At 37.5% G+C, this 27,992-nt stretch overlaps 2 protein-coding genes across 4 annotated transcripts; one reads left to right on the top strand and one right to left on the bottom strand.

The window, feature by feature from the left end:
- Window positions 1-9: 9 nt before the first annotated feature.
- Window positions 10-27,942, bottom strand: LOC145497695 (phosphorylase b kinase regulatory subunit alpha, liver isoform-like). Of its 3 annotated transcripts, XM_081477527.1 has the most exons (37): window positions 27,759-27,942; window positions 26,484-26,672; window positions 26,083-26,130; window positions 25,902-25,971; window positions 25,526-25,624; window positions 25,209-25,291; window positions 24,457-24,537; window positions 24,161-24,259; window positions 23,972-24,013; window positions 23,471-23,575; window positions 23,100-23,153; window positions 22,493-22,615; window positions 19,036-19,131; window positions 18,630-18,737; window positions 18,115-18,193; window positions 17,568-17,702; window positions 16,952-16,982; window positions 16,772-16,856; window positions 16,122-16,266; window positions 15,612-15,681; window positions 14,896-14,975; window positions 14,434-14,501; window positions 14,033-14,150; window positions 11,393-11,470; window positions 8,978-9,143; window positions 8,284-8,362; window positions 8,006-8,083; window positions 7,637-7,716; window positions 7,461-7,539; window positions 6,775-6,904; window positions 6,337-6,435; window positions 5,746-5,834; window positions 5,336-5,374; window positions 4,181-4,378; window positions 3,740-3,793; window positions 3,170-3,373; window positions 10-2,387 (listed from the first exon to the last, which is right to left on the bottom strand). In XM_081477527.1, the coding sequence occupies exons 1-37, from the start codon at window positions 27,834-27,836 to the stop codon at window positions 2,187-2,189; spliced, it is 3,660 nt and encodes a 1,219-aa protein (XP_081333653.1). In that variant the 5' UTR covers window positions 27,837-27,942; the 3' UTR covers window positions 10-2,186. The 3 variants fall into 3 exon arrangements, with proteins under 3 accessions (XP_081333653.1, XP_081333654.1, XP_081333655.1); XM_081477528.1 differs by lacking the exon at window positions 5,336-5,374; XM_081477529.1 differs by lacking the exon at window positions 11,393-11,470.
- LOC145497698 (pituitary homeobox homolog Ptx1-like) lies at window positions 19,222-22,254 on the top strand. Its single transcript, XM_081477537.1, has 2 exons — window positions 19,222-21,578; window positions 21,854-22,254. The coding sequence occupies exons 1-2, from the start codon at window positions 21,354-21,356 to the stop codon at window positions 21,941-21,943; spliced, it is 315 nt and encodes a 104-aa protein (XP_081333663.1). The 5' UTR covers window positions 19,222-21,353; the 3' UTR covers window positions 21,944-22,254.
- Window positions 27,943-27,992: the final 50 nt, after the last annotated feature.

The raw sequence follows: 27,992 nt of genomic DNA, 5'->3' as shown, positions 1-27,992 counted from the left end.
GTGCTCTGTACTGTTTCCCGCGTGCTATCGATTTAATTCGTGATCGTTTTCGTGCTCTGTACTTCCCGCGTGCTACCGACCAAAAGTTCCGCTGAATATTGACCGTTCATGACAAGATGGATGTGACCACACTATCTGTGCTTGCACTTCAGACCTTGATAAACAGAAAAATATAATTATTGGGAAGACCTAGTAAGGAATACATGAAGTGTAAATAATGCCATAACTCAGATTGTCAATACTTACTTGAGCTTGTATCACGGCTATTTACAGTTTGTTTGATAATACTAGTCTTCTTTTCACTCCAACCCGATATTGAGCTGCATCAATACTTAGGAAAACATGTCACTTCATTCATGAACACCTGTTGGTGTGAGAGAACAATTCTCGCCTATAGAGTGTTGTCAGTGCACCTTATGGAAAGCCAACAAAGTGGTTTACTGAGGATAAAATAAGCAGGGAAGTCTACCATCGAATGTTTTCGCTTCCAAACTATTTATGAAAACTGAATCAGTAAAGAAATATTGTTTTCTAGCTGTTTTAATTGGGAAGCAAACCGAAAAAGTTTTAAACACCTTACTCTAATCCTTGAAGACAAAGCATTAAGAATTTGCATAAGATTACTATCAGCGACGTTAGAATATGTAGAAGATAAGAAGTCTTTACCTTAGGGAGCTTACCCAAATATTCCCAAGGGGATTTAAAATGTTATTTTTTTTTTCATTTGGCTTTACCCAGAAATAAATCTACTCCAAAACTTTAATGTCCAGAACCAACATAAAGTAAACATTTTACAATGCGTGTGCCGTGTCTTGAACAAGATTGTAATAATTTATTGCGTACTATTCAAAAGCGTTCCAGTGTCTTGAGAAGTCTTGACATTTTCTCTACTCAAATTGAAATGTTTTTGTTCTGATCAAAGCTGGAGTTTCTTGAAATAAAAAGCCTTGGTGAAATGATCCGCATTAAATGAAAAGAATGTGTATTACGTAGAAGCAAAGGATCAAAGACTGAAAAAATAGTAAATTAATCTAATGGACACGCCAAACTGTAAAACCACAAAATCGTTCGTAAGCCAATCTGAAGTGGAATCCGTAACGGAAACAAACCATCAAAACCGCGGGAAATGTCGCGTGCTGCACATCATGATTACTGTAACGCCTTCGCAAACCAATTGCACGATTTCCTTACAGAACTTTCGTGAAAACCGGTAAAATAACACGGTTCCGCATGGCTTCGCTGCATGGATTGACTTGAAATCATTTCCCTCTTCCCAAGTCAGTGAACCCACATCTATCTTTTGGCTTCATAACTAGGAACTTTATTTTACTCTCTTTGTGTCACACGCGAACATAATTTAATAGAAAACTCTTCAACAGCGTCACGTTTATGTCACTTCATAGCACCATGTGGCTTAATTTATATACAATGTTTTAAAGCGAAAATAAATTACATATAGCTAGCTCAATTTATACAACAACTAAAAATAAGAGAACCTCTCTTTCTTGACTGTTTTATTGATATTTTTAATTAAACCCTTCAATCCAAGAGCGAACATCTGATTTCTCCAAATAAAAAAAAAAAAATGTGAAGCACACGGGTGATCAGAATAAACAAAACCATCAACTTGAGGATGTCTTGATTTACTGCAAAATTCTCCGAACTAATCTTCAACGAAATGTATGGAGTACATAGGAGAATTAAAATTCTGGTCTTGGATTGAACGGATTAAGAAAACTTCAGCCGAGGAATACACACGATGAAACAAGAAAACTAACTTAGGTTCACGAAACATCATGACAACTTATCATTTATACTAAGATAAAATGTTAACTATCGTACATTTTTTTTACTATTATTTTCCTTATCTCGTAAAACTCAACTTCTAAAACGTGTCATGCATTTTTGCAGAACTGATAAAATAACTCATCACAGCTTAGCTCCACCCTGAGGACCTTCTCGTGGAGATATAGTGTTGCCGTGGTCCCCACCAACTTCGCAGAAGATTTACTGAAAACATTTTTCTTCTCTATTTGCGCGCTTGTCTTATTCCACCCCAAGAAACCTCTGAGGGATCAGACCAGAAAACTTCACCTCCGATGACTTTTACATTTGTTCTTTTGCGCCTAAAGATACGTTTCTATGCAACCTTTCTATGAAATCTCTTTTCAGTTAAAGGCGCGTTTCTAGGCAACCACGCACTCGTTCTGGTGTGGTAGATGACTGACTCGTTTAGCGACAACTCTTGAAAAGTAAGTCATGGTACCAAATCTTCCACTCGGCGCAGTGTCGTAAAAATATCGACAGATTCCCGCCGCTCCACCACAGCTGATTTTCTCGTGCGCGGGACGCGCGCAACACGTGGTAGAATCACCTTTGATATTCATCTGAAATCACACGACACAAGAGTACCATAACCAAATGAAAACATTAACATTTGCTATTACCGTTTGTAAAAAAGACCTGCCAGATATAACGTCAAGAATTGCAACATAAAATAAATTTGAAGTCTATGAACACTGACCAATGGATAAGTTTGTTTCTTTGGCGGTGTAGGCGCAAAAGCAAAACAAAAATACAACACAAAAACAACCTCTAACGTGTGCTTTTGAGGGGAACGTTCTATCACGCGAGAAAACTCGCGCGTTCACCCAAGAACTCGCGTTTTATGTTTACTCTTGCTACTTTTCCTCTATCGTTTATCGAAAATAAATGGTAACTACGACAAATTGATAACAACGGGGAAATATAGTTATTACGGCAAGTTAGCCTGGGAGCAGGCTCTTCGCGCGGCCCTGCGAAGAGCCTGTTCGCAGGCAGCGGCAAGTATGAAAGGATTACTTTGACTGCTGAACAAGCTATTTCTTTTACACAACATTAAATATGCCGCGATCATCTGTACAGCTGTACATATGTCTGGAGTTCCATATCGGCCATAAGCGTCCCAAAACGTTTTTGCTTTTTCAAAGTTTGATTTAGGTTACGGTGATTAAAACAATTTGGTTTGGTTATCTAAACTTAAAATATTTCTTACCGTAAGATAAGATTGGGAACAACTCTACTTCTCTCATTCAAACTCTTCTTACTTACAACGAGGGTTGCACATAAGGCCACATTTATAATAATGCTAATAAGGAAAAGCCTCTACTATAATCCTGTCCATTCCTACCTGATCTTTCAGATATAAATTGTGGCCTTCCCACACCAGGTCATCAACATCAATAGTGTCTCCCAGAGTCTGTTCAGGGTGGTACTCCACTACAAGGGATAACACCATTAACATCTCCACCACCAGCTGCCGGTACTCAGGTTCAGGGATCCGATTCAGGGCCGCTTCAACGCAAAGCGCAAATTTCAGCTCGCCTGGGGTCATCTGAAAAAAAAAAATGGAACCAGCGGTCGATTTAGAATAAGAAAATTTATAAGAAAAAAATAAAACAAATTTGTGGACCCATTTGTCTGTCTCGTTTTAATAACAACGGCTTCTTCAATCGTCGTTCACTTTACTGAGCGATGACAACGGACTAACCTTTAACAAGGATATCCGACACAAAATATATTTGAAATGTCTAATAGTGGATGTCTACTTGAGTTTGTAATACTAGAGAAGATGGAGCGCGTCGTCTCCATGTTCCTGCCACAATTCAAGGAGGAACCTTGATCGGCAAGCCCTCAGAGGAGCCTCGAGTAAAAAGACGCAATAAATATCACCAGCAGTGAAGTTGTATTGCGTACATACCTCTTGTACCATGGCATTCGGTAAATAGTGCTTGTAAATTTTCAGACCTCGGCACTACAACAAGAACAAAAAAACATATAAATCTATAAAACACAGTTAATGAAGAAAAAAGACCAAAAGTGCCTACAGCAGGGAGATCAGAGAGGATGGAGGGAGCGTTAACTGAAGCAAGTTCACAGACTTGAACCTGATCAAAAATTACTTCCAAACCTCAAACATTTAACCCGGTGTGAGCCACAGATAATTCAAAGCTGTCACTTAGGGCCGGCTGCCGGAGAGTTTCTCCGACTACCGTGAGTTCGACCCCAAGCTTATATAGGTGCAGTGTAATAAATCTTGTAGTTAACGCTGTGACGTTCTTGTGCTCAGATGATCAGGTGCTAAAGCGGGCTATAACCTTCCCTTATCACATTCGTCTTTTAAACATGTAAGCGCTCATACCTTTTCGAGAACCTTCCAGAATTTGGGGTAAAAATCCTCAGGGGCTCGGTTGAGGGCCCCATCAAGGCACCTCCTCCTGATCCACTGCCCGAGGCGGTCATCTCCTGAATGAGGGTCCTCTTCGTCGTCTTCTTTGGCTCTCTGATTTTCCTGGTTATTATGGTCAGATGATGGGAGCAATCCTCTGCCACTCATGTTCTAATTTTAACAACAATCTCGGGTATAAAATCACCAACGGAAAATCACTGTCAGATTGTAGTATGCCTAGCATCATGAGTGGTGTTTTTACAGACAACAAACTTCTGACTAAAGCGGCTAGAATATTTGCTGACAGCCAATGTCTAGCATTTCATAAATTGCTTGCACTAAAGGTTCAAATTTGCTCCAGTCCTTAATCTGAGTTTTCGCACCCTAAATGAGCTGGACCCTTGTTCACTGCAAGTTACTGCCAAACTCCATTAGTTTGCTATCATCCAATTATATTAAGAGACAGAATGCCGCAGAGTGAGAGTTAAATGACCTGTCCAACACTCGAACCCAGGCCGAATGAGCCGGAGTCCACCTTCACGTAATCCACAAACTGCTGACTGAGACGTCTAGCCCCCCTCCAGGCGAAAAGCTAATAAGCGTCGATAATCGTTAGCAGTTTCTTTCACTTATCCGAACACGGAAGTTTACGATGATAGTCGACACAAATATCAACTGTAGTTAAGGTCCGGGAGCTTTGAGAACGAGCGGGAATGGGGAGACCCGTGACAACAGTTACTAAGGCTCTCAGTGACACACAGGGTTTTAGATTCGTTGAAAAATAATTTTCTGTGACTTAAAATGCTGTGCACTTAAACAAAAAGAAAATGCATAACCCCTTTATGTCCTATGAACAGTAAACGTTTGTTTCGCATCTCCTGCTGGTTTAAGTTATATTGCAGTACAGTGCATTACAAAACAAAAATTCAATAAACATGTGCAAACAACCTCTTAAAAACCAAAAATCTTAAACACCTTAACTTTACCACTCAATGTGCGAGGAAGAAAAAAACAAAAAGAACCCAAAGAAATCAAAATAAACGTGCTTACAAGTTATTTCCCTTCACCAATTACGGTGGTTAAGTAACACTTTAGATTACAAATAAAGCGCTTTGCTGTTTAACATACCATGTGCCTCCCTGCAAAGGCTTTAGCAGCACTTATTTTCTGTTAATAAACATGAAAGTGTGCAGTTAAACTGTAAGTGAGAAAATAATAATCGTGCAACCACAAGTGCAAAAGGTTTAGTATTTTAACTATCTGATTATACCCATAGAAGAAAGAAGAAAACTCGAAAACTGTGCAAACAACTTTTGTTAAACTGATTAACTTGTGCTACTTATCAGATTGTTTGGAATGGCCGAGGAGGATAATTTACGGGCAGCACACTTACTGTATGACTGCTTCTTATTAAAATCTTAGTTTAATAAGCAAAACAACACAGACGGTGAGATTGCTGTTGCCTGAGTGGCTGGTAAGGTGAGAGGTACTCGATCAGTGAAGGAAATTTTGTTAACGTTTGATAAATGATGACTGACCCTGATTGCACTGGATAGCCTTCTGATTCCAACTCTCTTGGGAAGATCGATGTTCATAATGGAGATCTGCCTCTCTGGCGATGGCTTGTCTGAAGATAACAACGAAATGTGTGTGACACGAAACAGTGTAAACAAAGAACTCCCACACAAGCTGGATTTAAAACGAATCGCATAAAATGCCACGAGCTTTGAAGAGCTCCATATCAACTTCCGGATAAATTCCATCAACTTTCCCTCATAACCAGAAACTTCCCATGTAGGTAAGAGTCATGACATTACGTGACATAAGGTTACACTGAAAAATAGGAGGGCTAATTTGTAAAAATTGAAATTCTAGGTAAAAAACTGGTCCAAAGTGACGAACTGAGCTGTGAGAGCAGTACTCACTCTAGAGAAGTAGTTTACAAAAAAAAAAAGACTTGTATTTGTAGCTCAAAGGAACAGAGAAATCATCTAGATGCTTTAGACTAGAACCGTCAAATACCGACGAAATATACTTAAAAATTTCAGGCTTCCCCTGAGCTCTTGTCTTTCTCAAGTACGGGTAAAAAGCAGACTAAATAACTGGCTGACACCAGGATCTGTCCTCACCATTGGAAACAACCAACTCTTTACCACTGAGGATGTGATACAGCAGAGTCTTCATCTCAAAAGGACTCAAGTTCATGAAGAATTCAGCCGCGTCCTCACCTGAAACATAACAACAGTTAAAGGAGCTCAGTCACCGCACTTTGAGTTAATTTGGCCACGTACAAACTTACGTTTAAATTGAAGGGAACATGAAAATAGTAGTTTACTAACATAGAAAAACACCAAAGAGATAGTAATAAACCATAAAGGAACAAGGATGGGTAAGGATGGAGAAGATTAACACGGATTAGAAACGAGGAACTAGAAATATTTAGGCTAAACTTTTCAAGAAGTTATGAACTGGACAGGCGATGAGAGCAAAGAAAATCAAACTTCAAACCATACAAATTTAAATTGATTTTGTTTCAAAACAGGATAGAAACACTGAAAGTGTCTTACCAGAACAATCCAGTGATCTAGCCAGTTCAGCCACCATAACTTCTATAATCAGACCAACACGAAGTCTTAACATCTCGTTAAACAGGGACGGTTCAGTTCTAACAAAAATTCCAAGGTACACCAGCAGCTCCTGGTAATTAAAAATAGAGCGGCATGGGTGTTTTTAAGTCAACTGCAGTTAACACAAAATACAGTTTGAAAGATGTAGGGTAGTCAGTGACAGCGTCAATAGATTAGTCAGATATAGGAAGCAATCATAATGAACGAGACAGGTCAGAAAAGGAGGAAGCCAAAAAACAAAACTGCAAAAAGGACGCAGGGTGGCCGAGTGGTCAGCGCGTCGGACTCGCAATCCATCGGTCCCGGGTTCAAGTCCTGCTCTAACCACTACCTGGATTTTTTTCTCGGTAGTCCCGAGTTCAAATCCTCGGCCACGTTTGTAAATAGCCAACTGGTTTGCCTCCGACCAGTTGGGATTCTTAACGATGTTATGTTCAATTTGAATTATTTGTTTCAGTTGTTTGCTCGGCCCCACTAGCCTTTGTGCTATAAACACTGCCGAGGGTAAATAAAAGTTTTCATGTTTCAACAAGGAAGCTAGCTCAGTATGGTATTTGATGTGAGAGAAAAATTCGATAGCTAATACCTGAAGTATCTTAAATGATTATCATTACAGTGTACCTTACCTGTGTTACTACACCAGTGCTCATGTCTTCACCAAACACATTGAAAATGATATTCTTCATCTCCTCTTGTGGAAGAGGTCTACAACAAGAACGTGAACAACGCAAATACAACATGTTATCACAATGAACTGAGAAAACTGAGAAAAATGTATTCCTACAAGAACAACAGCACTCACCTTGTGATGACTTCTTCATGTCCCCCTTGGGGGATACCCACAGTCAATTGTTTCTGATGAACTAACAGATCCGTGGCAGCCTGGTAAAGAAAAATGAAAACATCACGACGAACGAACGTCGACCGAATGAAAAAAGTGGAACACAGAAAAAAACGAGACTTCCATGAAAGAACCTCAAGGACATCCATTGATTCAACAAATTTACCCGGTAACTATAACCATTTTGAAAACAAACTGAATTTTTTCCACGGCAAAATGGCTATGCTTTCTCCTGGACTCACATTTGAGTGAAAGTAACGCTTGAAATTGTTTAACCTATCAAAATAATTGACAAGAAAGGAGACACAACAAAATAAACATTGAAACTACCTCTGCCAAATCTTCCACTCGCTTCTTCAAAAGCCCTGCTGTGTGCCTGACTAAAGACCACATTTTAATCTGGCAAGCCTACCAATCAATCGACAGAAAGTGTTAAAAAGTAAAATTTCATTACAAATGACTCAAAACAACAAAAGTCCTAAAGGCCACAATAACAATTTCATTCGACAAGCAATGAAGTCAACTATTAAATTAACAGGTAAACTTCAACAAGAGATTGTAAATTTGACACAGTCACAATGTTTAAATAGAAAAAGAAATACATATACCTTCTCGTACAATTCACCTAAGAGCTTTGCGACAGTAATTCCTGGTTCACCAAACAGTTGTGTGTCGAAGTCAGGACCCCTGAAGATTTAAACGACAACAGTTAATAAATAATATCAAGGTGGCATGAAAAGATGCACGAATGGGGTTAACGTTGGCGAGTTGACCAAGAATGGACGCACAATAAAACCTCTTAAAGAATTATGGATTCTTCTTGGGTGTGAGAGAGAGGTGCTGTATTCTGCAAGGTAGTCTTCATACGAGCCAAGTGGCCTATCGGGCTGGAGCTTATCCCGGTTTCTGTTACATGAAGGGACTAGGAGTATTTCTACTCCCCCCTAGCTGGGATGTTTGTCCACCGCAGGGTTACACCCAGCATTAAATTCGCCAGTACCCATTTGTTAACCTTGGGGGGGGGGGGGGGGGGAAAGAAGAGGCACTGTGAGAGTAAAGTATCTCACCCAAGAACACAACACAACGTCTCTGACAAGGACTCAAACCCGGAACGCTCGATCCGAAACGAGCACACTAACCATGAAGCCACCGCGCCTCCACGAAGAAGAAGTGTGGATGTAGAGATTACGTGAAATAAGTGAACTTTCCGATATCGTTAATGGTAAGGAGTTAAAAACCGGCCTGGTACGCCAACTACGATTAATACGTGTATATATTTTTTTAATCGTTTGTGATAATTACTTTGTATTGTACAGGAAATGCAGTATATCGGCCTGTACATCGATAGTCGCAGCTTCTTCCAACTGATTCAGATATTCTCTCGTCTCCATGTCCGTTGACATAGCACGTGACCTGGCTGGCGTCCACCCATTGGCTGCTCTATCTTCAAATTCGTCACATCCGGGAACTGCATGACAAAGATCGGCAAAATGACATCAATACACTAGCAAAAGTGAGAACATTTGACGAAAACACGACTGGACACAGTTTGAACAAACTGTGTCCAGTTTAACTAAACTACAACTCCAGTTTCTCTAGTTTCCAGTTAAATTACAACTCCACCCGGGATTAATAAAAGTTCACTTTGTTCTATAATTTTGCAATCTTTACAGATCAAATGGTCGATTCCAATGATCTGTTCCAAAATGGTCTGTCTTCTAGACCAAGGTTGCGCTACAATAGTAAAATCACGTGCACAACGTCCCAAAATGAAAAACGCTTGGGATGGATTGATTCTATAGTTACTTTAATTTGAAAATTTTACGCCTAGTTTGTGTTTTCTTTCTTTGCTCGTGAATAATGCTTTCAGACACTAGCAAGAATATCTTATCTTGCCTCTTCGCTCACTCGGGCGCAGAACAATACCTAGGCCATAACCCTTTTCATAGCTAACTTTTCTCATTTTCATTACAATATAATTTAGCATGTATGCGCGGCAATTTCGGGCTATTTTGCAGTTTCAGCCAGAAATTGCTTCGCTTCCACGTTGTATTACATTGTGACGCAAATGAGAAAAACTAATCGTAAAAAGAGCTATTAAATGGATTTGCAACTCCGCAACGACTTGAATTGGCAAATTTCCTAAGTTTACCAATGACTGCAAGTTGTGTGTTTCGATTGCTGCACTAGTTGCAGCGCTGCATTTTCTTTGGTACTTTGATGGACTGCCTTCTAATTTCCCTAGTCAGCAACTTGTGCAGCTTGTATAAACATCACCCATTCCCATGGGCAACGTATTCAGTTTAAAGATCAATTTAATACATTCAATTTAATAATGCCAGAAAGTTTATTTATAAAGACTATTTCCTAACTAAAATGGAGTTAGTTTGTTGTTTCCTTGTGGGTAACTTTTTATTGATTATGAGTTATACAACGAGTTTAACTTTCTTTGTGAGCTGTGCGTTCTACTAAGAGTTCAACTGTCTTTAGCTTTCTGTAAATACGACTATCATTTGCGAGCTAGTTTTCTGACATGTTCATAAAGTTATTTATCTATTGTAATGTAATTATTTATTTTTTCATCTTATCTCATTTTAGGCGTTTCCAAGAAGTTACTTTTGTGCAACCAAACTACGAAATAGCAGACATTATAGTTGGTGCTTAGAAGTTCTAGTATAAAAGATATGTCAAGTCTTGCATTTCAACAATTATGTTTCGTCCTGAAATAATTACACGTAAAAAAACCCTCAAAATCTCATGAAACCAGAACATAATATCTGGCCTGGATCGTTCTTAAAGCAGGACTAAACTAATTAAGGATGAGTGCTTAATTCAAATTTAGTTTACAACTTATCACTGATGTTAAATTCTCTTATTGTTTTAGCCACCATTTTAACTTTAGACATGTAAAACTTTTAACTGATAAGTGACCTGAAAAGTGCTTTGGAAGTTTACAGCCTCCCTGACGGTTCTTACAAATCTGTATAGTTTTATCCTGTTTGATAGTTGGTTGGGCTGAGAATGGCAAGATCTCTTACATCAGAACTTAATTGATGTTTAAGACGAGCACTGTTCCTGGCAAGCGCAAATGCAAGTGTGAACCTATGTTACAAAGACACGCTGCATGAGAAACGAGAGCATGGTATCACTATATTGTAGTGATACTTCGTAGTTTCTTTCATTAATTATTGAAAAATAAAAACCTCCTCTTGCCAAATACGAGCTCCACTTAAAGGAGTTATTCTGTAATAAACCGGTTATCAAACAAGGCTCGATTACCAGTCGCTGTTCGAGAAAGGAGCCCGTGAACCGGACTCGAGTGAGCGGCGGACATCGAGCCTTTTGCCAAACCAAATCATTACATTACTGACATGATTCTTAATTTTAAATGATACCAAGTTCAGAAATTTCACTTTAAAAAGTCGCAGAAACAGAAGGAGCTAAATTAAATCACACAAACAATAATACTAATACTAATACTACTACTACTAATAATAATACTAATACTAATACTACTACTACTAATAATAATACTAATACTAATACTACTACTACTGCTACTACTAATACTAATACTAATAATGATAATGATAATGATAATGATAATGATAATGATAATGATAATGATAATGATAATAATAATAATAATAATAATAAACAGAAAAAAAAGCAAAAATAAAACAGGATTAGTGAGTTGTGAGCGCTCCTGCATAGTACCTGATCCGGTCGGTGAAGGAAGCCTGCGTGACCCGTCACCAGTGTCAAATGAAGTAGAGTTGAACCACCTGCTTGGTGCTAAAACCCACGTGATTAGTGCATGCTAATCTTACTGTCCTACTCAAGAAAACACACACTTACTTACAGGGAAACCGTCCCTTTTCTTAACTTAAAAATCTCAGTTAGATCGCTAAAATCCTTACAGTTACATTTTGTAGAACAGTGTTGAACAAATGATAGAACGGTTCGTTAGGACAGCCTTGAAAATATGAGGATTGCCTTTATCAATAAAGCAAAGAAAACCTAGGCTTTGAAAATAATCAATATGGATGGAATCTACTGAAGTGTTTACCCAAGTTCATGGCGGCCAACAATTCGCGCGACTGATCTTGAGAGGATATCACTCCTGACCAATTTTGTTAAATCAGAACAGAGAAACTGGCCTAAAGTTCGGATGGAATGCTCCTAATTGTCTCTCAGAAAGGACGATGGACAGACAAAATTAATACATAGCCCAAGATGTTTTGAATATCTCCAGAGATTTCCAAATTATCAAGTTATCGCATCATTCGACGCAGCTTACATAACATCGTTTTACAAAATTTCTCACAGAATTCGAAACTACAACTGTAGTTATTAACTTGTCTCTTTTTTAAAATCGTAAAAAGGAGGACGGAGGGCCTTCCCTCGAAACCACATAATAGCAGTACTGAATAAATAAAATAAATATCTTTATTTAAGCGTCAAATGTAGTTAGGACTGTTGTGCTAATCATTAAGGACACTGTAAATAAACAAACAAATATTTCAGATAGTACATTAACTATTAAGAATCCCAAATCCACATAGCGGTAGGATGGAGGGGACCTCTACAGCTGAGTGTTTTATTCGCAGAACATCAGTTTCTTTAGTAACTTATCAATTTGTTTCTTTTTATGATATTCCACTCAAGTCTGCTTCATTCAGTCGTATTAGTGATCAGTATCACATACATGCAACACGCACAGCCTACATGCGTTCACATACAGCCAGTATTTGATCTGGCATGCTCTGTTAAGTATGGTAAAGAAAGCGTGCTCATCACGTGCAAGTTTAGACACAAAGCTACGAAAAGAGTATTAGATTATGATCTGTATGTTATAACGTTAACGGTTACTTGTCAGGTTTACGTTTTAGAGTTAATTTTATTTTAACGTTGAGTTACACATTCAGTTAATATCTTAATGCGCATACAATCTGCAAAATGATACAGTGACGTCATGGGTATACGCAGTTAAAACAATAAAAAAGATCTAAATTAACATAAAACACGGGCGCCCGTGAGCGAATGTGAGGCAAAGCAGTCAGCCGTCAACAGATAAGATAACTGCAGATAAAGCATGAGTAAATCACTTAAACAAAGGCTTGTTAAAATTGTTGACTGTATATCTTCTTTGGTTTCCAATTCGCTTAACTGTTAGTGCAACATGGTCTAACTAATTTCCCCAAAATCGAGATTCTGAATGAATAAATGATTGCCTGACTTACTAACTGACTGACTAACTAGCTGACTGATGAGTTACATAGCTAAGCGCTTATCCTATACATGCATGCTGATTATGGCTTCAGTTCACAGTATACATATCCCTGTACGTGAGATTTAGCTGAAAGTGATACGGTGCTACTGCCAGCCCATTCACAGTAAATTACCCACACCCCTATCAGAAGATATACTACAGTACACCAAGCTTTTCTCCTTTCTCAGTTTCTTAAATGAACGTGTATTCGCGCCCAGTTTGCTCGATGAATTTATCGTTCCCAGACTCCCCACGAGAGAGGCCTTGGTTCTTTAGTGGTTCTTTAAGGTGGCTCCCTAAAGTTTTACGATCGCACGCGCGCATAGGACGAAAGCTCAAGTAATCTACGCGCGCTCAAAGGAAAACGCCAGTGTTTTTCGATTTTTGTGACGTCAACATGTGCACAAAAAGCAAAACTGACAGTGAATTTCCTCGCGTTTCCTACGGTGAATCTTTTTTTAAATTTGGCTCAGTTGTAAGTGACCACATACAATTCCTATAAAACACCCTATTTTTGTTAAAATCTGTCAGAGCTAATCTGATATATTTAGAAGAACTACATATTACAGAATATTGGAAAAACCGTCTGAACAACCTCGACTTTTTGCCAATTTAGAATGTCAGGCAATATCATTACCATGATGTGGCAAAGTATGAAAAAAAACTCCCCGAAGGTAAATATAAATAATAAGGAGTTCAGGCCAAAATGAGGAATACATCTGCCTGTCATTAGATGAGATGTTGCCATGGTAACGGCCTTAATCCAAAAATTGATAACCAAAAAATAATCTACAATGTATATTTTAACAGTACTCATACTGGTAAATCACTACGGGGAGACTTAAAGAGATATTAACTAAGTTTCCTTTTCTAACCCACGCTCTATAGGGAAGGTGTTCGTAAATACTCTAGGGAGCCACCTTAAACGCTCTTTGGGGTCGTCAGGCAATCTTGCTCCCCACCCGACGAAGTTCGTTAAGGTGGAGTGTGTGACGGGCCTTAAGAACATTGGCGTAAGAGGCTAAGTGCGGACCTGAGGTTAACTATTAAAATACCATGACAATATGTAAGATATAACGACATACGTGATGTGCCACTTGTCGAATCACAGTAGACTGAGATACTTCGGCTTCTCCTGACCATCCCCTTGTAACTCGCCTTTCTCTTAACAGGACTATGTCCAGCGTGACTTCCAGATCGACTCTGCAACAAAAATAAGGCCAGTGAGATACAAAAGCTATTAATTACACAATTTACGACGTCGATTAGTGTGAACAACCACAAATAAACAAGTAAAACTGAATCACCGTGACGGTGTTTAGAGGAATTTTGCAATATACAAAACTGAGCAACGATTTTCTTCAACACAAAAAGGAAGTGTCTGCAAAGCACGCAGAATCAAAGTGGACCTATAAAATTAAGCAAAGTTGTGAAGTGTTATCAAGCAAACAAGTGTTATTGTAATGTGTAAACAAGGGCTGCTTACTCTGGACTCCGAATCGGTGCGTCGTAACATATCACTAGATTCTGGATTTCTTTTATGTCTCCTGAGTTCTACAAGATATTCATTAAAAAAAAAAACATTTAACAGTACAATCTACAGTCAGCACCCTAAGACGTGAACCAAGTTAGTTGAAAAAGCAAGATACATGGAAAGAAGTACATGCATCTCTGCACAAAGTAGATTGTGATTGGTCAACAAAAAAATTACATTGCAGTAAAAACACGACGACAGTTGTAGATAAACAGTTGTAGATATGCCTCACCTATATTAGAGAAATCATCATTTGAAAAAAAACCTACAGCAAACAAAACAGTTCGAAAACAAACATTGAACAATTTGCAAACAGTTTTGAAGTCTTGGACTAGGCAATTAAGACTCTGTTTACGAGTGTAGGAAAGACTGGTGTATACTGCACATTGTTCAGAAGACTTCAAACCCACTTACCCTCATCACTGTCTGAAATAAAGTGTAGACTCGTGATGCATGATGTACTTAAGAAGTCAGAAAGGTATCCTAACCGAACCCTGAAAATGAATCAAAGTTAGTGATAGGCCACACACCAGGGGCGGATCCAGGTTTTTTTTAGGAGGGGGTGCACCACTAACGAATGGCGTAACTGACTGGTGAGGTAAACGAAGGCTTCATCTCGGGGGGGGGGGGGGGGCGGTGCGCACCCCCTGCACCCTCCCTCTAGATCCCCCCTGCATACGTTGTCGTCATGTAGGTTGATCTAATCAACATTGTTTGATTAGTACTCAAGGCTGGGAACTGGTGATGCGTGTGCATGTATTGCATTAGTAAGTTCATTTGTGAGGTGACACAAGAGACTTTTAAAACACTAACAGTATTATATACTAGTTAATCTTGTTCTTTTATTATACAGTTACATGAATTTGTTGTGAGGTTTGTAAAAGGTACAGACAAGGCAGGTATGATTACAAAGGGGAAAACAAGTGGTCAACCAGGAATCTACACTGCTTCCCCAAACCGGCATTCTTAAATCTATGTTTCTTCCTTTAAACATGTATTACAGGTATCGTGTTTCTTATTTTCGTTTTCTTAGCTGTATTTCATTTCCCTTTTAATTATTTTTTACTCATTTTTTGCAGTTGGAAAATTGTTGTATGTTTTCACAATGTCAGAACTTTGTTATAACTTACCTTACTCCTGATATGTAGCCACTTCTTAACATTACAATCATCTTGGCAATAGATGAGGAAAGAGAATCCTCTATACAAAGAAAAAAAATGTAATTTAGTTTCTGCTTCTCGTACTTGTACCCAGCCGAATGCATAATCTCTGGAAAAGTGCGAGAACGGTTTATACATGCTCTTGTCTCCAGCCAAAACATCTCACAAGAGACGGAAAAGGTACCACAATGACTGACTGAAAAGGTTTGCAAACACGAACTGGACAGTGACTGGGAGCTGCAAAGACTTTCTGCATGGTACAACCAACAAAGTTAAAAATAAGTGACCGTGGAAACTACATATCTGGCAAGTGCACAAAACAAGCTGTGCATACGCTAAATCAAAAGGCAATCCTGTCCATGGCTAGGCGGCTTTTTCTGACAAGTTTCAACCAGACTAGGGAAGTCAGTACATATACCATGCATCATTATATGTATTAATGATGTGCCAAGTGCCATATGAGTTGTCATGACAACCTACCAAGCATGGAGTGTGTGATTATCATTGTAAGAATCGGTCTTCCAAGACGCCTCCAGTTAGCTCCGAGAAAACCCACAAGAGACTTGATACGATCCGCAAGGAACTCATTATCAAGAGCCAGGTAAAACTGGTGGTAATCCAGAATCTGAAACGAGAAAGCTACGGAATTAGAATCTGTCAGCGCAAATAGACATCCGTTCAAAGACAAGGTTTGAAGGGAAAGTTCAAAGAAAATTTCTCCACTCTCTTTCATCGCACCTACGTGATCAGATTGGTGTCTCACAAAAATTTGTTAAATATATCTTCTTTACAGTTTAAAGTTGAAATATCATCACATTCATAGCCTGCGACCAGTTTCTCAATTGCTGCCGCACAAGTGAAGAATCTGCAGATATACATATTGCGGCTTTGCTGCTTGTGTCATAGTGCAAGGGAGGCTGCTCCAAGGCTATAACATTCATAAAAGATGCCTTTAGTAGCCCTTTTCCCTGTTAATTTTTCTTTCTGCATTACAATAAAATTCAACATGGATGTGAGGTAATTTTGGGCAGAAACTACAAAATTGTCTGAAATTACCTCACATTAATTATTTTTGCTTAGCACATTGTTAAATACATTTTTTTAAATTTAACTAAGTTTCTTGAGTTCACCTGAGGCGTAAAGGCTAGAATGGAGTATGAGTTTCCAACATTATACAACATGCTAGTCCCTAAGACTCCAATGTGATAGTTGGGCCTGCAATGAGAATCAATAAGTCAGAGCTGAGCTGCTCTTTCCATCACGTAAAGATCACGGAATTGAAGAACTTGCTTTAATATTAAACACATTACCTGCCAGTCAGTTTTAACTTGGAATTTTTTCCTGCAATATTAAAGAGAATCGTAAGTACTTAACATTGTCATCAGCTGTAGTTGTAGTATAAGCTTAAGATGTAGGGCCCGGGATGTAGGGTTAGACAATAGAAAGCAGGGTAAGAAAAACCCAGGTCTGATTGCCGGGACAAGTAAATTTTGCTCTTGGACAAGTGAAAATAGAAGTTCAGTGGCCTAGTGCGCAAGTGAAATTAGCCTCAATAGTCTTGTGAAAATGTCAGCTTAATAAATGATAATTTCCAGTCAGAAGCTATTTCCAAACTTAAGACTTCAAGATTAGTTAACCATTCAGTTAAAAGAACGGATTACTTAGGAATCCAAGAATAATTTGTCCACGTTTGTCCTCTAATTGCCATACTGGTCGCCACATCGACAAGTAATAACTAAGTGGGGGCAAGTGAAAACTGAAATTTACTGGCTCACTAGGCAAGTGGAATTCATTTTTTTTTCCTGCCCTGGGAAGCATTTTAAGACAAAGTGTCAGGATCAGGTTAGGGCAAGAGTAGTGTCTTGTTAGGGTTATCCTCATCTTGGTGTCAATATACACCGAATCACGTACAGTGCTTGTTCTTACCAAGCTGCTGGTACATGGAACTGAGGGTGCGAGCTGGAAGGACTTGTATTGGATTAATGTTCTGAGTGACTTGTACAGGAACATCAAGGTTTCTAAGCTGTGTTGCGACCAACTCATCTTCAGCAAGAAGGGACACTGGAATTTTATAAGCAAAACAAGACAGTATATTTCTTAAGCTTTTTTTTTTAAGGCTTACCGGTAAGTTTTGTGAATTGTAACAAACACAAAAATTTAATGTTCAAATCATGAAATCACATCATTTGATCTTTTATTAATGAAAGGTGAATGCCAGTATACAACTGCACATGTACATCTTTGGAACTAGATAACAGGTTTCATAGTGGTAATGTGTTACAATAATTTTATTACTATCATGTTTAAAATAAATTAATTATCATTTTGTAACTTAAAGAGGTCATGTCACTCTTAAAGACAAAGTTTGCCTTCAAGTTTGTCCACTGCCTGCAACTACAAGCTAATTAAATTACTCAGCAGTGAGGCAATTGACAGTGTAACAACACTGAATGAGAAAATACAGTGTGAGTACCTTGTACCACTACATCTGGTCTCTTGTCAGTAGAGTGTCTCCGATTCAGAGGATCAATCTCTCCAACAGCGATAAAGTTCTGTTGTAATGTCATTTTAAAAAAATCAGTTAGTCAGTTACCGCTACATGTTCAACTAATGCCACCACTGCATCACTTTGTATTGTTTAGTTGTACCTTTAATAATTTTGTTGTAAATTATCATTATTGTATCTTTCTTTCCTTTTTAATATAAACTCTTGCTCTTGCCTCAATTAGTTCTGGAACTAGCTGCAGGGGTGGTAAGCAAGTGTAACAGTACGTAAGAAAACAAAATAAAATTAAGTTCAAGTTTAAGGTCACTGCAGCTGCGTCGCACACGCAATAGTGTCTATAAATGGAGATTTGACTGAAAGTAGACAGTTAAGAATGTCCTGCTAAAATTTCTGCTTATACTTCTTGCTAAACCATTCAACAATCTCGGTCTCCAAGTTAAAAGGTTCAAGTTCTATTAATATCAGTACGGTTTATACTGTACCTCTTTCAGTAAGCATGCCAGGACATACAGTGAGTGAGACCACAAGTGCAGCACATTTTCACCACATTTTCTTTCCACACTGTGGGGATTAGCTTTCTCAATATCAACCTGTTAATGATGGTGTGCGTAAACGTGTTATACCTTTACTTAATACGTGAGTAATAGACTTAAACCATATGTTCAAGTTTTGAAAAACAAGACTGCGCTACAGGGCTAGTTTACAGTGAGTGTCTTCTAGCAAAGGTTGTTGCTGTTTCTAGCTTTTCAAACACATACAAACACATGTGAAGGTGACATTTAAAATTATGTGTTACCTTGTTCTTATCACTTCCCAAAGCAACCCAACCTTCTAACCGGGAACTACAGAATAAATGTTAATTAACCATAATGCAACTACAAAATGTACCTTGTCCCTGGGCACATAAAAAAATTCTGGAACCAAAGGAAGGCCTGCATTATCTCTCACCAATAGAGGCTCCAGTAAATCAGTGTAGGTTTTTACCTGTTAAAATCATGAACAATACATTGACCATTATATGACTTGTGTTTGTAGCCAATATAATGCATGCTCTGATTGGCTAACTCTAACCCCCAAAATAAACAACTTATTAACCCTGAATGTTTGGTCTTTACGGGAAAATCTCAAACCTCAGCATTGCTATATTGACGTCACTATCGCTTGTTCAATACGGCAAAGTCTTGGTTTGAGATTTTCCTGTAAAAACCTCACTCTTGGTCAATAAATAGTTATGTATTAAGTCATCATTAAATAAATTTGTTATAAATAAATCAAGCAGAATCAAGGACCTGCTTATTCCTACGAGAACACTGATCAGTTGGGACTGGAAGATAGATTATCCCAAGACAAATGCTGTAAAAGCTCTCCTTAGCTTCCCTTCTTATCAGTGTTTCAAGCATTCCCCCTCCCCCCTCACCCTGGGACATGGACCTTCAAAAAGGTTAGTAATAAAATTGAAATTTATTAACAGGATATAAGTAAATATAACACTAAAATTATTAATTACTCATGAACTGGAATTTCCTGGTCATAAATGATTATAATTTTGGCTACAAAACCACCCCTTTATTTGGGCATACCGGTACACTGTGTCTTTGTATTTTTTTGAGTCTCCCATCCCAATTACTCTATGTTAATTTTTACTTCTTGGTAATGGTGTATTTATTAAGAAGAAAGAAAACAGTTTCCATAATACTGTGGAATTGCTGATTTATGATTTACATTAAGGCCTTCAAAGGTCCCCCAAATGGATGTACATGTACACACAAGGCACAGTCATATTTCAATACAGGTTGATTTAACTAATTTTGCTCAAGACAAAGGCTGTATTGTTGCACTACAGTTAAGTTAATACTGTTAAATATAATTTGTTTCTGATTACAAAAAGTTAACATAATAGAAATGAATGCCTTACTGGCAAAAAACAAAGAAAAGAAAATCACCCTATGCTGAAACATTAAATATGAACATTCTGTCATAATGGCTTTTCTGATTGCTGTATTTAACACCTTTTTCACAAAAAAGCTATCAGGAAGGCTAATTGAACTCCATTGTTTATAGCTTGTGAAACCTTAAAATATTAATTAATTTAAAATAAAGATGTAGATGTCTGTTGGTAGTTAGGAAAATGGCCCAGGATGAATAACTTTAGACTCCATTTCTAGCTAGGAATTCAGAAATATCAGCATACATGACTTGCTTTATAAGCACTTCCACATTCAAACTGGTTACCTAAGTTTAAATGCACGATTTATCACGTTTGTATTATATTCACGCACGAAGCAGCAGTGAAAAGTCTTGGCCTCCTGTATCTACAGTAGATATTTTGTTCACGAATTTGCTCTTTTAAAAGGAATACACTGACATATTTAATATACACAAAATGATTCAATATTTCACAATGTCCACTGTATTATACACAGTCATTACACCAAATGTTCATCCACAATCAATAAAGTGTACTTGAACAGAGATCAAACTCAACATCAGTCATTTCTACATTGCTGTGCATGTCCATTGCACTGTACTTTTCTGTACTTTCTGCGTAAACAACGGCTACACAACTTGAAGTAAAGGCTACATAATTAAGCAGACCTAAGGGATTAGCAGGCACATTAATTAGCAATGACTATGAACACATTTGACATAACAGATTTTAAATTGCATCAGATCAAAACTAGAATACACTCCACATCCTGTGTGATTTTAAGGCAGAGCCAACAAACGGCACTAAAACTACATCTGAATTTGAGAATTTTTGCATAATTACTTTCAGGTGGGCAAGATTGTTTACAGAGATAGCAAAATGTCACGTAGTACATTTGTTTAAACAACAGAAAAGCAATATCACTGTGGTGAACCTAACGTCAATTAAATAAATGTTTAATTGGATGAACATAAATGAATGCAAAAAACAAAGGAGTTACAATACAACTTTAACATTGTGATGTTTACTTAAACTCACATCCCACAAAACATTTGGCATCATTGGTAATCCTTTTACCTGTAGCATGCAAAATGCCACAAAAATTTCAAGATTTTCAGTTCTAAAGCCTGTTAATATCTTTGCTGGATGAATGAAATTCACAGAAAACATAACAACAGCCACAGAATCTCATATATGTAAGTGCACCTGGATCCAACTTCTCTACATAACATCGCAGCTAAGCACAGAAGACTTTTGATGTGATAAAGGAAAAGATGCCATGAAAGAACAAGAGGACAAAATGGTGCAGGTCTCTCTTCCATGGAATAACTTCAGCACAGTTTGCACTCCTAGAAGTGTTCCAGTGAGGTCTACAGCACCTAAACACTTTTCTACAGAACAAATCAACAAACTCGAGAGCCGTTTTTCACACCAGAAGTGGCCTGATAAGACAGGAGTTATAATTATTGCAATGGAAAGCAACTTGCTTAGTAAAGATGTGGAGGTTTGTAGTCATTTTAAAATCGCAAAAATCTTTAACAGTCTGGACATGTTTTTTGCCATGTACACAGTCTGCTTGGTCCAAATTTACATGTCACCATGCATGCCAACAAGTTAATCAATATCTCAACACGTCTGACTCTTGAGTGGCAGAGGAGTAATTGAGTTCAGCACAGGCGTTCAATATTGGTTGCTCTTCATGTAAACATTTCATTAAGTAAGTTATATTTTTATTAACAGTAATTATGTCTCCATTGACCATCTGTTTTTTGCCATCAGCTTTGGTTCCAAGCCAGAAGAGAGAAATGGATACAAGGGGTAATGGCTGCCATTGCTGCAGCAAAAGATTCCCTATCAGAGCATCAATAACAATGAACGTCCACAAGCATAATGAAGAAATTCTACATGTTATAGAGAAACGTTTTCCTGTGTTTCTAGAAATTAATCAACAAGTGTTCCTTGAATTAAATCGTGAGCTGATTTAAAGAACAGTCAGCTCAAGGACAAGCAAAAGTACATGTAGTATGCTCTGGGAGATTTCTTTGAACAGGAAATCCAAAGCAACTCACTGGTAGTGTTTTTCTACTTCAAGTATATTTCTTCTAACACTGTCTTTACTGTTTGATAAAATCATCTAAAGCAAATCACAGCCTACTGTGAAATGGAGTGGTAAAAAATTATGGTAAGAGTCACCTTGGCCTATTACGCATGGCGACGCATTGGAGGAGGTAGATATGATCTGGGAGGAGCTTACAAAAAAAACATTTACCCTTGTAGTGAACAGTTTCTTTGAATTAAAAATTGAGGAATCAACAGTCAAGAGAACTTGAAATACTTGTCAGTAATAATTAGTATCACAGGAATATACTGGTAATGTATGTCGGTAGAATGTGACAGTCAAATAAATGAAACTCATACTTGCTCGTCGTCATCATTAAACAAAGCATCCAACAAAAGATAGCAGTAAAATAATGGCCATTCACACTCGATGTTCTCAAAGATTTCAAGCTCAGCTGGTTCATAGTGAAGTCTGAATGGGTCCTGCAGTAAAATAAAACAACCTCACTTAAATGTTTTATTGACTCTATGTTACTTTCTGAAGTTGAGAATTATATTCATCAGCAGATAAGAGGAGGGATGGCCAACAGGTTACTGACTTGGGCTTGGTACCAAGTCGTCTACATGCATGCGTTACTGGTACCGGTATACATGTGCCTAATACAGGTGTATTCTCCTGGGTGGAGAGGGGCACAGTGAGAGTAAAGTACGTTGCCTAAAAACACAACAAAATGACCTTTGATAGGGCTCAGACCTGTACTGCTGGATCTGGAGTCCAACATGTTAGAAACCTTACCAAACCCTTCATAGGGAGACTCTATATTACCAAAAAACTTTCTCCATCATCAATTCACTGGGAGTTCAAATTTCATCAATTTATTTTTACTCTAAATTTCTTCTGACTAAAAACTATTACCGTTTCATTCAGTTCTCAGCAAAAGAATTATATCTGTTCAATTTTACAAACCTCAAGAGGAGTCTTATAGCCATCTCGGATGAAACGAACCAGGCCATAGTGACCCTGTCAGATAATCATAAGAAAATAATTTAAGTTGTTTGTAATAAGAAACTGTGTATAATTTTTAATCTAAGATTATGTTTCCAACTTTTAGACAGACATTTGTTCTTTTCTAACTACGAGAAAAAATATATATGTACTTTAATTTACACTAACCGCCTTGTAAATAAAAAAATCCTTCTGTCAATATTTGCCATAAAGTTTGATTTTATTTTCCTTGGACTCACATAATTTTACATGTTTTAAGAGTGGAAAATGAAAATAAACCTGAGAGAACTTAACATATAACTAAACTTGGACATCTATAAACTTTTTGATACCTGTAGTTTAGTAATAATTTTCTCCCTGCAGTCCTTTACAAGATCATCATCTTCAACAGCAAAGGCTGGAAAACTAATCACACTTAAAACTGAAGCAGCAATTTCCTATGGAGAAAAAAAGTGAATTAAAAAAACTGTTAAGTAACATGACTGGATACTTGCGTTAATAGTCATAGAGCTCATAGTAATTTTACTGCATGATTTTACCTGTATGTTTCTTTTCCCCCCTTGAGATTCACGCACAGGTAGACCAACTCACGGTGTGATACAGGAAAGGTTTTTAAAGCCCTCCCCCTGTCCGTGTACATGTAAGAACAATATGTGAATCTTAAAGTTTAGAGCCACATATTATAATCAGCAACCTTATACATCAGCATAAAAACACCTTCTGTTGGAGCAAGTCAAGCATTCCTAGAGAAATTGTTAAGTGATACATGTATATTAAAATGATTTAACAACAAGGATGTATAACATTAATATTAATCAGGAACATTTGCATACCTTAGAATTTGATTCTCTAGGGACCATTGATTGTAAAATAGCCTGAGGTTGAAAATGAAACAAACTGATGTCAAGCAATGATGTGAACTTCAAGATAGTTCAATGTTAATAACACTATAATGTACAGTGTATATAACATACACTTGATGCCTGTACTGTGTGAGCGACTGACAATCAAATTCTGCAAACCTTGCACTGCTGAATATCATCAGGAAGGATGTGAATGACAGAGGAATGTCCACCTTCAGGGCCAAATAAATCCAGACCATCCAATGCTTCTAAAGCAGCCTGAAAACACAACCAGAAAATGAGTAAAACAACTGATTTGCAAATTATGTTCAAAAGCCTGGAGTGGTAAACACATATACTACATGCATTGTATGTACACATACCCTGTAATACCCGCATGGACATACATTGTACACAGTACAATTACACAGCTGCTAAAAGCACTACATGTCAAAATAAATGTGAAATTTAATAACCTTTGCCATTCCAATAGAACTTGCATTCAACTCAGGCATGCCATGATTTAATTTGTCACCTCTTTCCCAGATACCATAGTCCTGAAAACATCATGAAAGTTTCATAATGATTACAAAAGTTTTAGTCGCACTGGCTGAGAAACGATCTTTCAATTCACAGTCCATAGGCCAACCAACATACGTGTAAAGACAATGAAAGACAAAATACCAATTAAATAACTTAAGGGCGGCTTTTGAGACACATCTCTGAAATAGAAGAAAAATTTGGTTCCTGAGCAGGATTCGAACCTGCGTCTCCACGTATGCTAACTTAGGGTGAGATATCCACTACACTATAAGTTGCCATGTACATGTATTTAGCGTGGCTGCGCTGACGGTGTAGTGGATATCATGTGTGACTAATATGTGGGGAGACAGAGGTTCGAATCCTGCTTGGGACACGAATATTTCTTTCATTTCAGAGACGTGTTGAAAGTTATTTAAATCTTTCTATCATTGTTTCTAAGGCTTTCCTGGCTCAAATAGTTTCTATTCTACTTGTTACCTTTAGTACCTAAGTTACATTAAAATCGGCAAAATCTTTATCCCACATGTACATTGGACACATCAAAATGTATTAAGTGACAACTCATTTTCAAAATAATCAGCAACACCCTTTAAATTACACTGTTCATTGATCTGGTACATTTTTAGCTGTTATACACTTGTCTAGAGATCTATGCATATTTTATATTTGGATATCACTGACTTACTGGAATACAATATGCCTTTTCAATGTAGAACACCAAATTTTGAATGAAGGCCACTTCATCAAGGGTAAAAATAATCTGTATTCCTAAGGAGAATAAAAAAACAAAACAAAAACAAAAACAAAACGAAATTTCAACATTTGTTCCAGTATGTACACTATTACAATAAGAGATAATACTGAAGAAGGTCCAAGTACGTTGTAAACTGTTGTGAGAAAGTTGCTGAGTGCAAGAAAGGGTTTATGTTAGAGCCAGGCTGTAACTCAGTCATTGTAAATGATGTTTCTTTTACATGTGTACACATAGACTATGTACTTTACCTGAAGCAGTCATTTCTGCTAACATGAGGAGATAAAGAGATGTAGCATCAATTTGAAGATGTCCCCATGCATGGTCTCCAACACATGGACTACAGGTTTCTATAAAGAAAATGAACAAGAAGCATTTAAGTGGACATGTACATTTGTATGTACACAATGTACCACTAGTCATGACAAGAAAAGTTCAAAAGGTGATAATTTGACTAATAATTTCTATGATCACTGAAGAAGAAACCAAGTATTACTTACAATGAAAAATTAGCCTCAGGTGTTACATAAGTAAAAATATAAATATACAATAAAAGTAAAAAATACATGTTAAATTTGGTGCATTCCATTCAGTAATAAAAAAAAATTAAAAATTGCAACCACTCACTTAAGTTGTATTTCGCATGTAATGCATCTTCCTTGGCTTGTGATCTCTTGAACTTCTCAACCTTGTTAACCTGAAGACAAGTTAAAGCAAATTCATAACCACTGCGCAATAAGATCTATATATTTCACTTTGTCTGTACTACATTTGACACATAAGGCTCACAGATTACACCAAAACATACCTGTCTCATCATACACAGCAACAATCCTCTCATACACTTCACAACAGCCTACAGAAAGCAAAAGCAAAAAGGTAAGTACCAGAAACATAAGTTTATACAGCTTTATACAAACAATGTACATGTAGTTTGTTGTAAATGCTTTCAGTGAAATTTCAAATGAACTAAAGTAAATTCCTTCAGCCAAATTTGAAAAGATTTCTGCCTGAAGAGATACTGAAAAGGTATAGAAAACTAGCAAAACTAAAAGATTGTTTCAAATCTACATTTTTTACCTTGAAAAATCTTATTCTTCTAAGACTAGCTGGCACATTGAGGGCTAGTACTTAGACAAAGCTTACAGAGAACACTGACAGCTGTACATGTATGTATGTATTGCATAAGGTTCATTCTGTTTATCTTACCTGAGTAAGTTCATGTGCTCTTGCTCTATCCTCATCCATATCAGCATTCTTGTTGTATGCCAGGGAAAGACCCCAGACAGCCAGAATACTATAGACATTGTCCCGCACCCAAGCATCCTTACAATCACTGGATCCTGATTTGTATGTCTCCCAGTTTATTTTGGGTGGCAAGAGTCCTGTTACTGGGTCCTGGGTTGGTTCACACAATACAGCACATAACTCATAAGACACCTTATATATATAGCACACATCACTTCTCTATACCTTTTCTTTCAAGATACAAAATTGATACATTTTTATTTACTTACATGTAAAAAAGGGCTCCCAATGAGCTCTATGAGCTTCATATGTACTGGCACTTTGATAAAGTTTATTAACAAAAGTAGGCACTTACCCAAAACACAAATGGAACAGAAAGCAGAGTCACACAATTTATACTTCTGGGTTTATAGTTTTCTCTTGTTGCTGCACAATAAAGGGAGCAACTTCAGAATACCCGGCCACTTTATTTACATGTGCCGGTGGGCTTTGAAGAACGAGGTATATAACAATAGTTGCTATTCTTATTCAATGAGATGCTAATAAGTGGCCGGGTATTCTGGAGTTTAGCCCAATAAAGTGCATCCATATACATGTAGCTTACAAAATAATAAAATATTGTTTGTCTGCTTGTTGATCATAAGATAAAAGTTTTCTGGGTTGTTACAAACTGTTTCTGGGTTTTAGCACATGTCTACTAATTCTAAAGGATCTGTAGTTATTACAAAAGAAAGTTTGACGTGAGGTCAAAACTTTGGCGTGTCTGGCGATATAACCTAATTGATCGATTCTTCAGAAACACCGACATCTATTAATTCTCTTTGTTATTCAAAATTTTCAACTGTTATATAATTATACAAACAAACTCTTTGTTTCAGCAAGTTACGCGGAATATAGATATTGTTCATGTTGTGATCATCATGATACGAAGATGTAAATAACGTGACTAAGACTTCAGCTCAAGTTTCTTTTAGACACGTACGTAAGAAGAGCTAAAGGTTATTCGTGTCAACTTTGCACGAAAATATGATATGGCTTTTGTCGGGACATGATGCACCGCACAGGTTTGATTTGCGACAAATAAAACCAGTGGAGGACAAACGAAAAAATGAAGCAGATCAATACCTTGCCTCTTCATTATAAAAACAAGTTGATCTCAACCCAAATAAGTATCAGTCATCGGACCGAAAGTCGATCTTATGAACTAGCTAAATAAGCCTATAGAAATTAGCTTACCTGAAAATCCAAAATGGTGCGGTTAACAAGACTGTGATACCAGTCCAGACGAACAATCGAGTTACTCCGGGCCCTCATGGCTTCTACGCTCTATAAGTTATTCTTTTTGCAGTGTTTCTTCCAGCCAAAACAAACTCAACCATACTCCCAACTCTCCGCCATGTTGGATCGGTCACGACAGCACGACAGTGCAAATTTTCGAGTAGGACTGGGGATGAATGGTGTTCAATCCGC

Source organism: Orbicella franksi, chromosome 9 (assembly GCF_964199315.1).
Source record: "Orbicella franksi chromosome 9, jaOrbFran1.1, whole genome shotgun sequence".
Classification (NCBI taxonomy): Eukaryota; Metazoa; Cnidaria; class Anthozoa; order Scleractinia; family Merulinidae; genus Orbicella; species Orbicella franksi.
This window is presented reverse-complemented; position numbering and strand designations above follow the sequence as displayed.